General features: G+C 39.1%; 1 protein-coding gene across 8 annotated transcripts in view; it reads left to right on the top strand.

The window, feature by feature from the left end:
- The window catches only part of sema6dl (sema domain, transmembrane domain (TM), and cytoplasmic domain, (semaphorin) 6D, like), a 480425-nt gene that overhangs the window by 440675 nt on the left and 25879 nt on the right, over window positions 1–13871 (top strand). For all 8 annotated transcript variants that reach the window (XM_051920673.1, XM_051920672.1, XM_051920671.1 and 5 more), the window contains 7 exons: window positions 5675–5861; window positions 8776–8887; window positions 9043–9103; window positions 9252–9314; window positions 9398–9499; window positions 11919–12009; window positions 12758–12877. In XM_051920673.1, coding sequence (XP_051776633.1) covers window positions 5750–5861; window positions 8776–8887; window positions 9043–9103; window positions 9252–9314; window positions 9398–9499; window positions 11919–12009; window positions 12758–12877 — 661 coding nt within the window. In that variant the 5' untranslated portion in view covers window positions 5675–5749. The remainder of the gene's footprint in view (window positions 1–5674; window positions 5862–8775; window positions 8888–9042; window positions 9104–9251; window positions 9315–9397; window positions 9500–11918; window positions 12010–12757; window positions 12878–13871) is intronic.

Raw genomic sequence — 13871 nt, 5'->3', positions numbered from 1 at the left:
CAGACCATGACGCAGCAACAGGAGCCTATGACAGACAGGAAGTAGAAAACAAACATTACAGGCGGGGAGATGATGGACGCTGAAACTCTCTACTGTATTCACTCTGCCAGCAGTTAATCAGTGGAGCACGGGGACATTCAAAGGCAATATGTACGTGCGCTGTTCACCGTATAATTCAATTAGTAATGGTGCTTGATAGATAGATAGATATGTAAGGCACTGTAAGTTAGATTTGAAAGGAACTATATAATAGATCAATATGTAAAGCACTGTAAGATAGATAGAAAACAAACAAACAAACCTTATTTGTTCCAAGAGGAATTTAAAATTTTACAGAGGTTCAAAAATATAGAAATATTATAATAAACAATAACAACAGAGCCCTTCAGACACACACAAGAATTACAAAAAGCCAGATAAGACTTCACACTTGGCTAAAGATAAGAGATCACTCACAGTGAGGCTTCATGAAGGCATATTGCCGCAGGCATGAGGAGCTCCAGTCGTGATTTCTGACACTTGATTGAAGCGTCTAATTTAAAAAGTAAAGCATTTGACTTAGCATTCTCCTCTGAATATCCTCCTACACCTCTTAAACCCACAAACAACCAAATACCTTCTGATAAGTAATACCAAATACCATTTTTTTTTCAAAATGATTGTCTTCTACAACTTTTAAGCTGATGTCACATTACACAACTTCTAGTCAGAGGAGATGCAAAACAAGTGAAGATGCTGATGCTGCCACCCAAGTATGTCAGATTACACGACTTATAATCAGAGGGCTGTGAACCTTGACAAGTGGAGATGCTGATCTCGTCAACTGAGAATGTCACTTTACATACATTGTACTTCATGGTGAACGCTCATTGCTTGTCATCTCTCATGCACAGATGTCACCTGTCCCTACGACTTAAGACAAAATCTTGTTGGGATGAGTGTCAGACTACATGACAGCCTTCAACCTGCTCAGATAATGCAAATGAACTCTGTGACTGAACAATCGCTATGAAAGACGTGTAATGTGACGTGGCTTGGCTGGGTGGCACCCGAGTCTTGCACTCACGTTCCTAAACCTCCTAACATTCTAATGGCAGCTTTTTCCTTTACAGTGTTCATTGAGGCCTCATCTCATTACTCTGTTATTATTCTGCACCTCTGATTTGCATTCTGAGTCATTTTACCATTGTTATATAAATTCAATGGTGAGTGTTTTGTAAGAATGCAATCTATGGAAAGCTCTCTCATTAGTACAGATATTATTAATTGGCTGGCTGTTTTGCACTCCTCACTGTAAGGGAGAGGATAGAGGACAGAAATATGGCTGTCAGAAATCCCACAGCACACGGATAGAGAGAGGATCACTGACGTCAACGTTTTTCCAGGACCGGAATAAGTGCATACGCTGTGCTATCATAAATGACCACAAATGGGTTAAAATGATGTTTAAACTTATGTCAGGCTCTGAGGTATAAAGAACATAATTCTCTGAAAGCTCTGCTTGAATGCAGGGAGTACTTAGTCTCTGGCTCTGCATCATCTAATGCTACAATGTAATTTGTTTTCTAAAGTACTTATTCAGCCATGTCCACTGAAGCACTATAATTACAGACCTGATAGCAATGCTAATATTGGAAAAGAGCAAGATGGGAATCCAAGTGAGATCAAAGCTAAGTGTGGTTCGCATCCCTTTTCGTCACTTGCAGAGGACACAAACGTTGCCTTGTCATTGATCAAGAGCTGTTAAGTGTTCATTTTTTATAATATCTTGCTGCACAGTGTCAGAGAAAAAAACAAAAAAAGAAGGCACCTATGAATTACGCTGTGTATCGCTATGAGGTCTGTCCATCTAAAGATCGTTACAGAACACTACGGGAATGTTATTTATGTCAGTGTTTCCCAACCTCGGTCCTGCGGGCACACTGTGGCTGCAGGCTTTTCTTCCAACCAGCTTCTGTTTTTAATTGGACTCCTGGGCTAATTAAGTGAAGTGTTATTTCCCAAGTTCTGTGTTTTGGGAACAATATAGAAATTAGAACACTAAGTTTGGAAAAGAAAAAAAAATACATATATAATATTAAAATGTACCAATCAGTTATATGGGAATAATGTATTTTTTTCTTTTTAACAATATTTTCATCTTGATTCTTATTCTACTTTTCTAGGTGTTCTAATTGTTTAACTAATCCATTATTTATTAATTAGTGGGTCTGATGCTAACGTACTTGTAGCCTTTGATTATTCCGTGTTGTTTGCCAGGGTGTCAGCTCTGCTCGTTTTTAATTGACATTAATAAGATGCAACGAAGGGGAAAAACTGCACAGATAAAGGGCAAAATAGAATGAAATCAACAAAAGAGAGTTAAGCATTTAAATCTATAGCAAAAGCAGAAATATTTCTAAATGTCTTATAAATGTAAAAAATCATGCTGCTGTGCTTTTCTGAATGTAGAATAAAGGCTAAATAATAAGAGCTATCAGGTGTTGTCACTGATTAGGAATCTGGTTGGAACAAAAACCTGCAGTCACAGTGGGCCCCCAGGACCGAGGTTGGGAAACACTGATTTATCGATCTGTGGAATGTTACAGTCAGCCACAGAGCTGTGTACATCGGTCTGGTATGGTGCCTTTTATATCCTCCATCTTGTGGATAGTCGAAGTCTGCCGGCAGAAGGTTACGGTCTGGTGAGACATTTAGTCTGCTAGAGTTAACTACATTGCCTTTTATGTCAACCTGTTTGAAACAGTTACAGGAATCACTCTAGTATAGTGCCTTCTATGTCAAGCTCCCAAATGTTAAAGTCAGTTACTTAAAGGACTCTCTCTGATGCAACATGACTGGTGTTGTAAATGAATCTTGGTAGTAAATTTAAAATATACACAGTTATTATGAACTAGCAGTGCTCCACATCTAAGATGGGTAGAAATCTAAGTAATCAACGTAGACCTCCGCATTAACATTTACACTGCACCATGCAATGCACTCGTCTCAGTGTATGGGATTTGTAAAAGAAGTGTTAATGTTTGTGATGGGCCTTCTACTGGAATGACAAATGAAATGCACTTTTTACTAAAAAATGTTTGTGATGTGTCTTCTTTTGTAATGACAGAGAGATAGCATTCAAACGAACGCAGACAGACAAACACATATTATCTTATTACTACCTGTGTTACCCATATGAAGTGGTTTGAAATCTAAGTAGCTAAACAATGTAGGCCTCAGCATTAACATTTGCAGTGCACCATGCAATGCATACATCTTTCTTATATGCCATTTGGTATGGGATTCATAAAGACAGTGTTAATGTTTGTGATGTGCCATCTGTTGGAATAACAAATGTCATGCATATGTCTGTCTTATATGCCAATTGATATAGGATTCATAAAAGCAGTGTCAATTTTTGTGATGCGCTATCTGTTGGAATGACAAATACAATGCATATGTCTCTGTTCTATGCCATTTGGTATGGGATTCATAAAAAGTGTTAATGTCTGTGATGCCCCATCTGTTGGAATGACAAATGCAGTGCATATATCTCTTTTATATGGTATAGGATTTGAAATAAGCAATATTAATTTTTGTAATGTGCCACCTGTTGGAATGACAAATGCAAAACATATGACTCTGTTATATGCTGTTTGGTATGGAATTCTTAAAATCAGTGTTACTGTTTTTGATATGCCAACTGTCGGAATAACAAATGACATGCATATGTCTCTGTTCTATGCCATTTGGTATGGGAATTGTAAAAAGTGTTAATGTTTGTGATGCCCCATCTGTTGGAATGCCAAATGCAGTGCATATAACTCTGTTATACACTATTTAGTACAGGATTTGTAAAAGCAATATTAATTTGTGTAATGTGCTATCTGTTGGAATGACAAATGCAACACATCTGTCTCTTTTATATGCTGTTTGGTATGGGATTCTTAAAAGCAGTGCTAATGTTTGTGATGCCACATCTGTTGAAATGACAAATGCCACGCATATGTCTCTGTTATAGGCCATTTGGTATGGGATTCGTAAAAGCAGAGTTAATTTTTGTGATGTGAAATCTGTTGGAATGACAAGTATAATGTATTCTGTTACTAAAAATAGTTGGAGTGACAGAGACATATCAACCGGACAGACAAATAGACAGACACACAGACATTTGTCCTCTTATGATGGTGGATGTGTTTTCATTACTTTAATTTTGCATAATCAAGGTTCAGGGTGGCACGGTGGCGATGTGGTAGCGCTGCTGCCTCGCAGTAAGGAGACCTGGATTTGCTTCCCGGGTCCTCCCTGCATGGAGTCTGCATGTTCTCCCCGTATCTGCATGGGTTTCCTCCCACAGTCCAAAGACATGCAGGTTAGGTGCATTGGCGATCCTAAATTGTCCCTAGTGTGTGCTTGGTGTGTGGGTGTGTGCCCTGCGATGGGCTGGCGCCCTGCCCGGAGATTTGTTCCTGCCTTATGCCCTGTGTAAGCTGGGATTGGCTCCAGCAGACCCCCATGACCCTGTGTTAGGATATAGCGGGTTGGATAATGGATGGATAATAAAGGTTCAAGGTTAACTTTATTTGTCATTCAAAACCACACACAGTAGTGCATAGCAGAATGAAATGGCATCACCTGGCCTGATTATGGGCAAGAAAAACAAGTAGAATAACAAGATTAAACAACATTGCATTCTTTTAACAGGCTGATCATTGATGATTCTAATGGCGTGTGGGACAAAACTTTTATGAAATCTACCAGTTCTACACCATAACTTTGGTACAGGCTGCCAGGGGGCAGTAGGGCAAACAGTCCAATGTCAGGGTGTACTGTATGTGGTCTCTGGCCTGTTTTGGAAGCGTTTGCTGTAGAGCTCCCACATGGGTAGGAGAAATGTCCCAAAGATTTGTTCAGCCGCTCTGCACCTGCTCTGCATAGTTCAGGCCCCACACCAGACCGAGAGGCAGGTGGTCAATACACTCTCTGTGTTGCCCATGTAGAAAGGGGTGAGGGTGGAATTGGGGGGAGGTTTATGCTCCCTTGCTTCTGTCCTCTCTTGATGGGGCAAGACGTGCATCAGGTACAGGAGAGATCATTTGTTATCTCCAATCCCAAGAACTTTGTGCTGGTGACTGATAGACGGAATGAATGCTAACCTGGCATATGACAACTGGACATGAGGTTCTACTTCAGGATGCTACACAATAAGCCAGAATGCCAAGCGAGTTACACTTTATGATGTTACTGGAAATGTTTTCACAACAGTGAAGCAACTTGTTTTGTCATACTGAAGGAGTGAACAACTTCCATAATGAAATTTTAAGCAGAAATCCACTGCCTGCAGAGGACATCCAATTTTATTTAATGAAACCACTCATTCATTCAGTTCTCTTTGTCAGATTTTTTTGTTTTGCTTTTTTTTTAACTTTTTTTTTTTTTGCCCTTCCTTTCACAATGTTGTGGAAGTGGCAAAAGCAGAGTCCCCAATTACTGAGGCAGAAAGCTCTGAAAAGCTCAGCTAAAAATTTGCATGTGTCAACGCAGCCTGTAAAAGTGCTAATCAGGATTGTCAAACAATCCATGCGCCGTTCAGAGGAGAAAGCCTGGAAATAATGCAGCTCTGCACTGTAGCCTATTACAAGGAAAGCTTTGCTGTGGCACTCAACTGTTTCATTCTTTTGTTCTTTTACAGGTAACTTTGTGACAATCTTCTGAGCCGGAAAGTTCTTTTTTTTTTTTTTTTTTTTTTAAACTTTCTGTGTCAACTATGGGGATGGGAATACAGCTGTTCCTTCTCCTGGCACTGTTGGTGGTAACTCGGCTGCAGGCGGTTAGCTTTCCTGAAGATGATGAACCCATTGACACCATAGACTATCACTGTAAGTGTTATCCATAAATGGGCATACGCCAGAGTGGTCTTAACGTTACCAGGCTGCCCCGTGCCGCCTGGAGCAGAAACACCATTCTGGGATCCTGTCCTTGTTTGGGTGGTTTGCTTGCCTTCTCTTTCTTTCTTTCATTCTTTTTTTTTTCTTTCTTGTAAAGTAAAATTAAATGTAGACTTTTATTAATTTCTTTCACACTGAGTGCTGAAATGAGGCACTACACAGATAAAGTGAGTTATTCTTACATTTCCATACTTAAGAAAACTTCATTATATGTCCATTATTACAGTGGTTCACAAGTTCAGTCCTGGGGACCCCCTGTGGCTGCAGGTTTTTATTCCAGTCAGGCTCACAATGAATCATTTTTATCTTTAATTGACCTCACTGTTTAATTAGCTCTCATTTCTCTCTCTTTTTTTTGGCATTCAGAATCTTTTATTAGTGTTTGATTTACATTTTAAATAGATAGATAGATAGATAGATATGAAAGGCACTACAGTAATCCCTCCTCCATCGCGGGGGTTGCGTTCCAGAGCCACCTGCGAAATAAGAAAATCCGCGAAGTAGAAACCATATGTTTATATGGTTATTTTTATATTGTCATGCTTGGGTCACAGATTTGCGCAGAAACACAGGAGGTTGTAGAGAGACAGGAACGTTATTCAAACACTGCAAACAAACATTTGTCTCTTTTTCAAAAGTTTAAACTGTGCTCCATGACAAGACAGAGATGACAGTTCCGTCTCACAATTAAAAGAATGCAAACATATTTTCCTCTTCAAAGGAGTGCGCGTCAGGAGCAGAGTCTGTCAGAAAGACAGAGGAAAGCAAACAAATCAATAGGGCTGTTTGGCTTTTAAGTATGCGAAGCACCGCGACACAAAGCTGTTGAAGGCGGCAGCTCACACCCCCTCCGTCAGGAGCAGAGAGAGAGAGACAGATAAAAAAATCAATACGTGCCCTTCGTGCTTTTAAGTATGTGAAGTACCGTGCAGCATGTCGCTTCACGAAGCAGCTGCACAGAAGGTAGCAACGTGAAGATAATCTTTCAGCATTTTTAGACGAGCGTCAGTATCGTCTAGGTGTGCGAACAGCCCCCCTGCTCAATCCCCCTACGTCAGGATCAGAGAAAGTCAGCGCAAGAGAAAGACAAAAGTAAGCTGGGTAGGTTCTCAGCCATCTGCCAATAGCGTCCATTGTATGAAATCAACTGGGCAAACCGACTGAGGAAGCAGGTACCAGAAATTAAAAGATCCATTGTCCGCAGAAATCCGCGAACCAGCAAAAAATCCGCGATATATATTTAAATATGCTTACATATAAAATCCGCGATAGAGTGAAGCCGCGAAAGGCGAAGCGCGATATAGCGAGGGATCACTGTATAGACAGACAAACATACAGATAGATTGATAGATAGGGTGGAGTGGTGGCTCAGAGGCTAAGGATCTGCGCTGGTATCCCGAAGGTTGTCAGTTCAAATCCCAGTCACTGCCAAAAGAGATCCTACTCTGCTGGGCCCTTGAGCAAAGCCCTTAACCTTCAATGGCTGACCCTGCGCTCTGACCCCAAGGGGTATGCGAAAACTAACAAATTCCTAAATAAAAAAAAAAAATAGGCAAAAAAATAAAAAAATAAAAATAGATAGATAGATATAAATGAAGGGTGCTATATAATAGATAGATAAATAGATATATAGACATGAAAGGCACTATATAATAGATAGATAGAAAGAAATGAAGGGTGCTGTATAAAGATAGATAGGTAGACATGAAAGGCACTATATAATAGATAGATAGATGATAGACTTTGGGACCTTCAAAACTCGACTTACTGTTACTTTGTGGTAATTAATTGAACAACACCAGCGAGCTTTATTTGTTGTCATCTAAATTTTTGTACTGTTCTATTGTTACCTGCTTATATGCCTATTAGTCAATATTGGTCACAAATAACAAGAAAATTATAAGCTACAAAATAGTAAAAATAAAAAAAGAATTCTCATGAACCTAAATTTGTCATTCATTCAGAAAATATTGAGCATAACCAGCTTGTAATTGGAAATTAACAGTTTGCTCAATTAACGTTGGAGTTGAATTAAAAATCAAGATTGGTTGGGATGAAAACCTGCAGCTAGCTACAGGGGTCTTCAGGGCTGAACATCAGAACCAGTGCATGATTACCATATAAAACAGACTGTCACTCTTGTACGTAACTACTGTATTTATTGGAGTTTATATTATATAGAGCCTTACATTCAGTGTGTTTTACGTGTGTAAGTGAGTGTGCACTGGATGGATGGTTATTTTTCTTCTCCTATAACATAAACATAAACCTAAAACATAACAAACTTTTCCCTTTTTCCTAACCAAAGTATATTTCTTATTAATTAGTCTCAGATTCAAACCAATTTATTCATTTTTTTTGATTGCTGGAATATAAACTTTCCTTGGACAATGTAGTGTTCTATTATTTTGGGTTAAATTGTTCTCTGCCTATTCTGTAATTCAGGTAAGGAATACTGGAAATAATACAAAAAAAAAAAAAAACTTCATTGATTCTAAATATATTTCAGTGGAGCAGACATCCCATCCAGGGTGGCTTGAGGCGTCTGCACGAGCTCCACAGAAAGCGAATCTCCTGATTGAGTGAAGCAGTGCAGACGCTGGAAGTCATTCCCTACATGCTCACAACATACAGAATCTTTCAGCTTTATATGGCAGAAAAAAAAAACAAACAAAAGGCTGCTGATGCAGACAAATGCAGTCCTAACATTGTTTAATATTCATTACATTAAAGAAGGATTTAGTTTAAGCCATTAAACATGGCACATATACAGTTAATCAATATCATCTATTGATCTGTGAGCTCCATAATCCTAAATAATGCTGTAACTCATTTCTGCTTACAGATTCAAGGCAATATCCAGTATTTAGAGGACGCCCTTCGGGCAATGAATCTCAGCATCGGCTGGACTTTCAGCTGATGATGAAAATCCAAGACACACTGTTCATCGCTGGCAGGTAAATCTTTAAAAGGCTCCTAATTGTATTGGATTGGCAAACAACAGTGCGACAATATATACAAAGAATATCGATCCGGATGCAGATTTAAATCAAGCAGTATATTGAAAGCCGTCCTTTTAGTTACTTTTGCTGTGCTGTTTGCCTCTGAACAGGGACCAGGTGTATTCTGTAAGCTTACAGGAGTCCCACAAGAATGAAATTGTCCCATACAGGGTAAGTCGATAAAAACCTGTTTTTGTTATATTAAAAAAAAAACAAAAAAAACAGAACTTGCAATAAAAATTGAGGTGAAGAGTATATGGAGACCGTTAAGTGTTCAGACAAATTCCTCTAATTATTTTGGATCTCTGGGTGCTTACAGAAATTAACATGGAGATCGAGGCAGGCAGACAGAGAGAACTGTGCCATGAAAGGAAAACACAAGGCAAGTAACATTATTATTAGCCTGTCAAAAATGGCATTATAAATATATGAAAGTCTACATTTTATTTATTTACTGTTTTTCAGGATGAATGCCACAATTTCATCAAAGTATTTGTTCCAAGGAATGATGATCTAGTGTTTATCTGTGGCACAAATGCCTTTAATCCAATGTGCCGCTATTACAGAGTGAGTGAGGCTTTTTCTTTCTTTTGGGTTTTTGCTGAAAGGCCGGCAGTGCGCACCAAAGAAGCCACACATACGTTTGTTTAGGTCAATAGAAGACAGAGCTGGAAAACTCCACACATAGACGATGACTGGGCTGGGAATGAAACCCTTTGAGATTTGATGCTGTAGATTATAGTGTCAGGGTTAGGGCTAAGTTGGGTAGACTTTATTATCCCAGATAATAGGAAAAGTACGAAAACATAAGGCACTGTTACACAGATTCAATGAAATGAACAAAGACAAAACACGTGACAACCCGTGTTATCATATGTACACACACTCAAGATTAGTACAGAGAAGAAATCACTACTTTTAACAGTATACTAAAGTAATAGTTTAGAATTTAGCAGCATCCCTACAAGTAACAGAATTCAAACGGCTATAGCTCTAGGAATAAAAGAACTTTGGGAAATCACCTAGCAAAATGATCCCAGTGGCGGCAGTCATGTTGAATCTTGCAATGGTCGGCTTATGGCTCACGATTTCTGACACAGTATATGAATGCCACACAAGTTGCTTCCCTAGGATGAATGCAGCACAAGACAGCAGTGCCAACAGCTGCACCGCTGTGCCGCCCCTCTATTATTTCAGACTTTTAAAGGCCAAGAATTTCACACCGCAACCAGTGGCAGACCTACTTTTTTGGGGCCCTGAAGCATGAAATGTCATGGCGGCCCCTTCACAACCAGCAATAAGGCCTGCGTAACCACTGTTTTCTAATTTAGTGGGGTTGTTCTACAACAGATCATGACAAATTTTTAAAAAATGTAACTGCTACATCTCAGATGTTGATTAAAACTGCTGTACTGGATCATCTTACATGTCAGAGTCACTGGTGTGAATAAGAATGTCCTATGCCTTACAGTTTTCAGGTTATGGGGGGATGAAAATTAGGGACATGTTATATACATGCGGGATGTATCATAGAATGATGAAATAAAAGAAAAAAGACCACCGTTAATATCATATTGTACTTTAGACAACTGTGAGAAATAAATAAAAAGTTAACGACATGTCCTCTACAATGACTGCAAGCAACGAAATATGCTTTCATTTTTTTTCGATTCCACCTAACATAAATACTTTTAATAGAAATTTGAATTTCTGTCATAATTGTTATAGTGGTTTTAAATTATTTTATATTAAGCTAGCTTGAAGACAGATAATAGAATAATTTTAAAATGTGTGCTACCTCTTGCCCTAAGTAGGCCTATCAATGCCTTTCCTCGATATCCGCGTGTGTGTGAACCGCTCTTCATCGCTGCTCCATTTCTTGAGCGCATTCCCATAAAGCCTGCTTCTTGGTCTCCGTCGTTATTTTCGAGGCGCCTTTCTCGTCTCCTGTCCGGTTTTATACTTGCCATCTTTGAAGACGACTCGCTCAGCGTGCCCCTTTACTCCTCCTCAGGTGTCCTTCACTCACACTCACTTCCTCTTTTGTTGTGTCACCAAAGCCTAACTGACCAATTAGAATGCTCTGGGGGACATGACATACAGACCTTAGTGTTTTATTATATAGTAGATGTATTTTGAATAAAATACCCTTAATTTGAATATTGTTTATTTAAGGTTAGCTCACAGGATACTTTAATAACCTTTAAACTTTTAATTATTATTTAATATTGTATTACTCTGTATAATTATCTAACACTTTAGTTTAGGTACTGCAAAAATGAATCTTTTACTTATTTACTCTTATGTAACCAGACCTTAAGAAAGGCTTCTTTTAGTCTTAATTATAGATATAAGGCATCAGTAGATCGCTTATTCATCTCTGCAGTATGGCCTTTGATATGCTGTTAAAAATACTTATACAGTAAATATGAATGATTCACGAGTGTTATACTTAGGTACGCAATATCAAGGTACTTCTTGCCGTTCCAAAGTGAACTTATTTCAGTAGGTCACATTGCACAGATGAGCAGCCACTTCACTGATGCACTGTAAGCGTCATTAGCACCAAAAGAAGCCTTTGTTAAGGTCTTGTTATAAAAGAGTAAATGGGTAATAGATGCATTTTTGCAGTACCTCAGCAAAAGTGTTGCCAATTATTAATATGATTATTTTTATAAATCCCTTTTCATATAGTGCTTACCCAAAATATTTAGGCAATGTGAGCTAAAGTTGCTTGTGGGGCCCCTCTTGGATTAGGGGCCCTAAAGTTAAAGCTTCATTACTTTCATAGTAGATCTGCCCCAACCCTGGAACTTCTTAACATCCACAAGCACAATCGCCCCACCACAGCACCACCCCGCCTTACTTCAAAAAATCCTCTGGACATATTTTGGCAAACAAAATATTCATTTGAAGTTTTTGTACTGAATGGCTCTTTTGTTTATGCAAATGCCTGTGCCTAAGCTCTTGCCTTTCTATTGCTCAGTTGGACAACTTGGAATATGATGGTGAAGAAATCAGCGGCCTGGCGAGGTGCCCGTTTGATGCTAGACAGACCAATGTTGCCCTCTTTGCGGGTAAGAAAACTTAAGACTTGCGAGTCAATTTGATTAATGGTTCTTTAACTGGATGGGGAGCGAGAGATTTGGAAAGGAAACAGGAAGGCATACTTAGTGCCAAGCTTTATCAGAAACATTATTAATCATAATTTTTATTAATAGGAGTTACACTGCAGTGTCCATAGCAACTGAGTTCCTGGGATGTCACTGTTTATTACATACAGATGCGTTTTTAATCCAACCTAGTTATTACCTGAATTACGGGCCATTGTCCAAAATAAATGTACAGTTGCACAGAAGGCTGCTCCGACCCTGGAGAATTGGGTGCTGGACTGTAAAGCATGAGGGTGTTGGCTTAGTCCTCATTGCTGATTCACTGGGTGATCACTTTTTTACTTTACCTGCAAGTACGCAGAAACAGAAAATACAAAAGGCGACCTTCTTTACTTAAAGTGTGTGCTGGGCTGGTACTCAGTATGGGCAAATGCACTATAAAAGTAGCTTGTTTTTTAACCACAAAATGCTGCCTATTAAATAAACGTTCACTAAAACACAGTGGCTGTGATAAAGGCAGTGTGAACCTGAAGGTTTATGAGTTTCACTGTAAAGCACACGGTTGCTAATTGAAGCCCCACCACTGACGTTTAGCTGGTGCTGACATTCTAAAATATCTATGAAGGTAACAGCACAGCATTTCTGTACATGTAAAGTAACTGGGGACGGGTGTTCGCTCTGTAATGAAGTGTGTTGTTGTTTGTCCACTCAGATGGTAAGCTGTACTCGGCCACTGTGGCAGATTTCCTGGCAAGTGACGCTGTCATATACCGCAGCATGGGAGACGGGTCTGCGCTGAGAACAATAAAATATGACTCCAAGTGGCTGAAAGGTAAGAGATCTTTATCTGACCAGATAATATTGATCTTTCTTTTTATAAAAATTGAGGTGCACCAAGAGGACGTGCCCCCCCCCAAAACACCACTAGGTCTAATAATACTGGCTTCCCACTATAGACAATGAAGGGCCACCCCACCTTACGGCTCCAAATGGGCTTTGCATGGCACTGAATGTACGAAAGTGGCACTTCAGGCTAGAGTGGCTAAACGTGTTCTCAGTATCTCCATTAAACTAAAACCACTGTCATGGCTTCATTGTCTAAAGATTATAAAGATTCAGTATTTCTTGTTGCACATTATCGATAAAGCACCACAATGACTCTCTATCTATCGTGTTTAGATGCAGCCAACTGCTTTAGCTTTAGACTTCAGCACAGATTTTAAATCTTGATCAGGTGCTTAAACAACCTTTCTGTTGAAATTTGAACTCCGATTAACCACAGACCCTCCAAACCCAAGAGCTGACAATCTTTTCATCACTTGAGTTGGAATCTGCTGTCTGGGAAAGCAACTTTAATCACCTGATACTGTGAAATGGGTTTAAAAAAACATATTTTATGTACACAGCTAGTAGTGTAATGACATTCTGTTAAGTTTTTGAATATGTAATAATCATAATTGTGATAAACTCTTTTATGAAGTGAGCAGAAGATTTTAAAATCCTCCAACTTTTAAACCAGCTGATCAAGTATTCAAAAGCACCTGAATGTTATACCATGTAGACATTTTCTTACTTGTTTACTTCCTACATTTCCATAACTGACAAAATAAAGGAAACAGAAATTCTTGTAAATGATTAAGGCAGTGTACTTTACATAAATAGTTTCCGGACGCTGGGTACTCAGGTTTCCAGATGCTGTTTAAGAAAGGATCCAAAGGAAAATCCGATTAAGTTGGTAAGCCTAACTTGCAGAACCTGTTCGTGCTGCTCTCAGGTCTTGATCCATCGGTAAGGCCAACGACTTTCCCTCGTGCTTCACTGCCCTC

The sequence above is a fragment of the Erpetoichthys calabaricus genome, chromosome 17, assembly GCF_900747795.2.
Source record: "Erpetoichthys calabaricus chromosome 17, fErpCal1.3, whole genome shotgun sequence".
Taxonomy (NCBI): Eukaryota; Metazoa; Chordata; class Cladistia; order Polypteriformes; family Polypteridae; genus Erpetoichthys; species Erpetoichthys calabaricus.
Note: the sequence above shows the minus strand (reverse complement) of the source record. Positions and strands in the feature narration are given on the sequence as shown.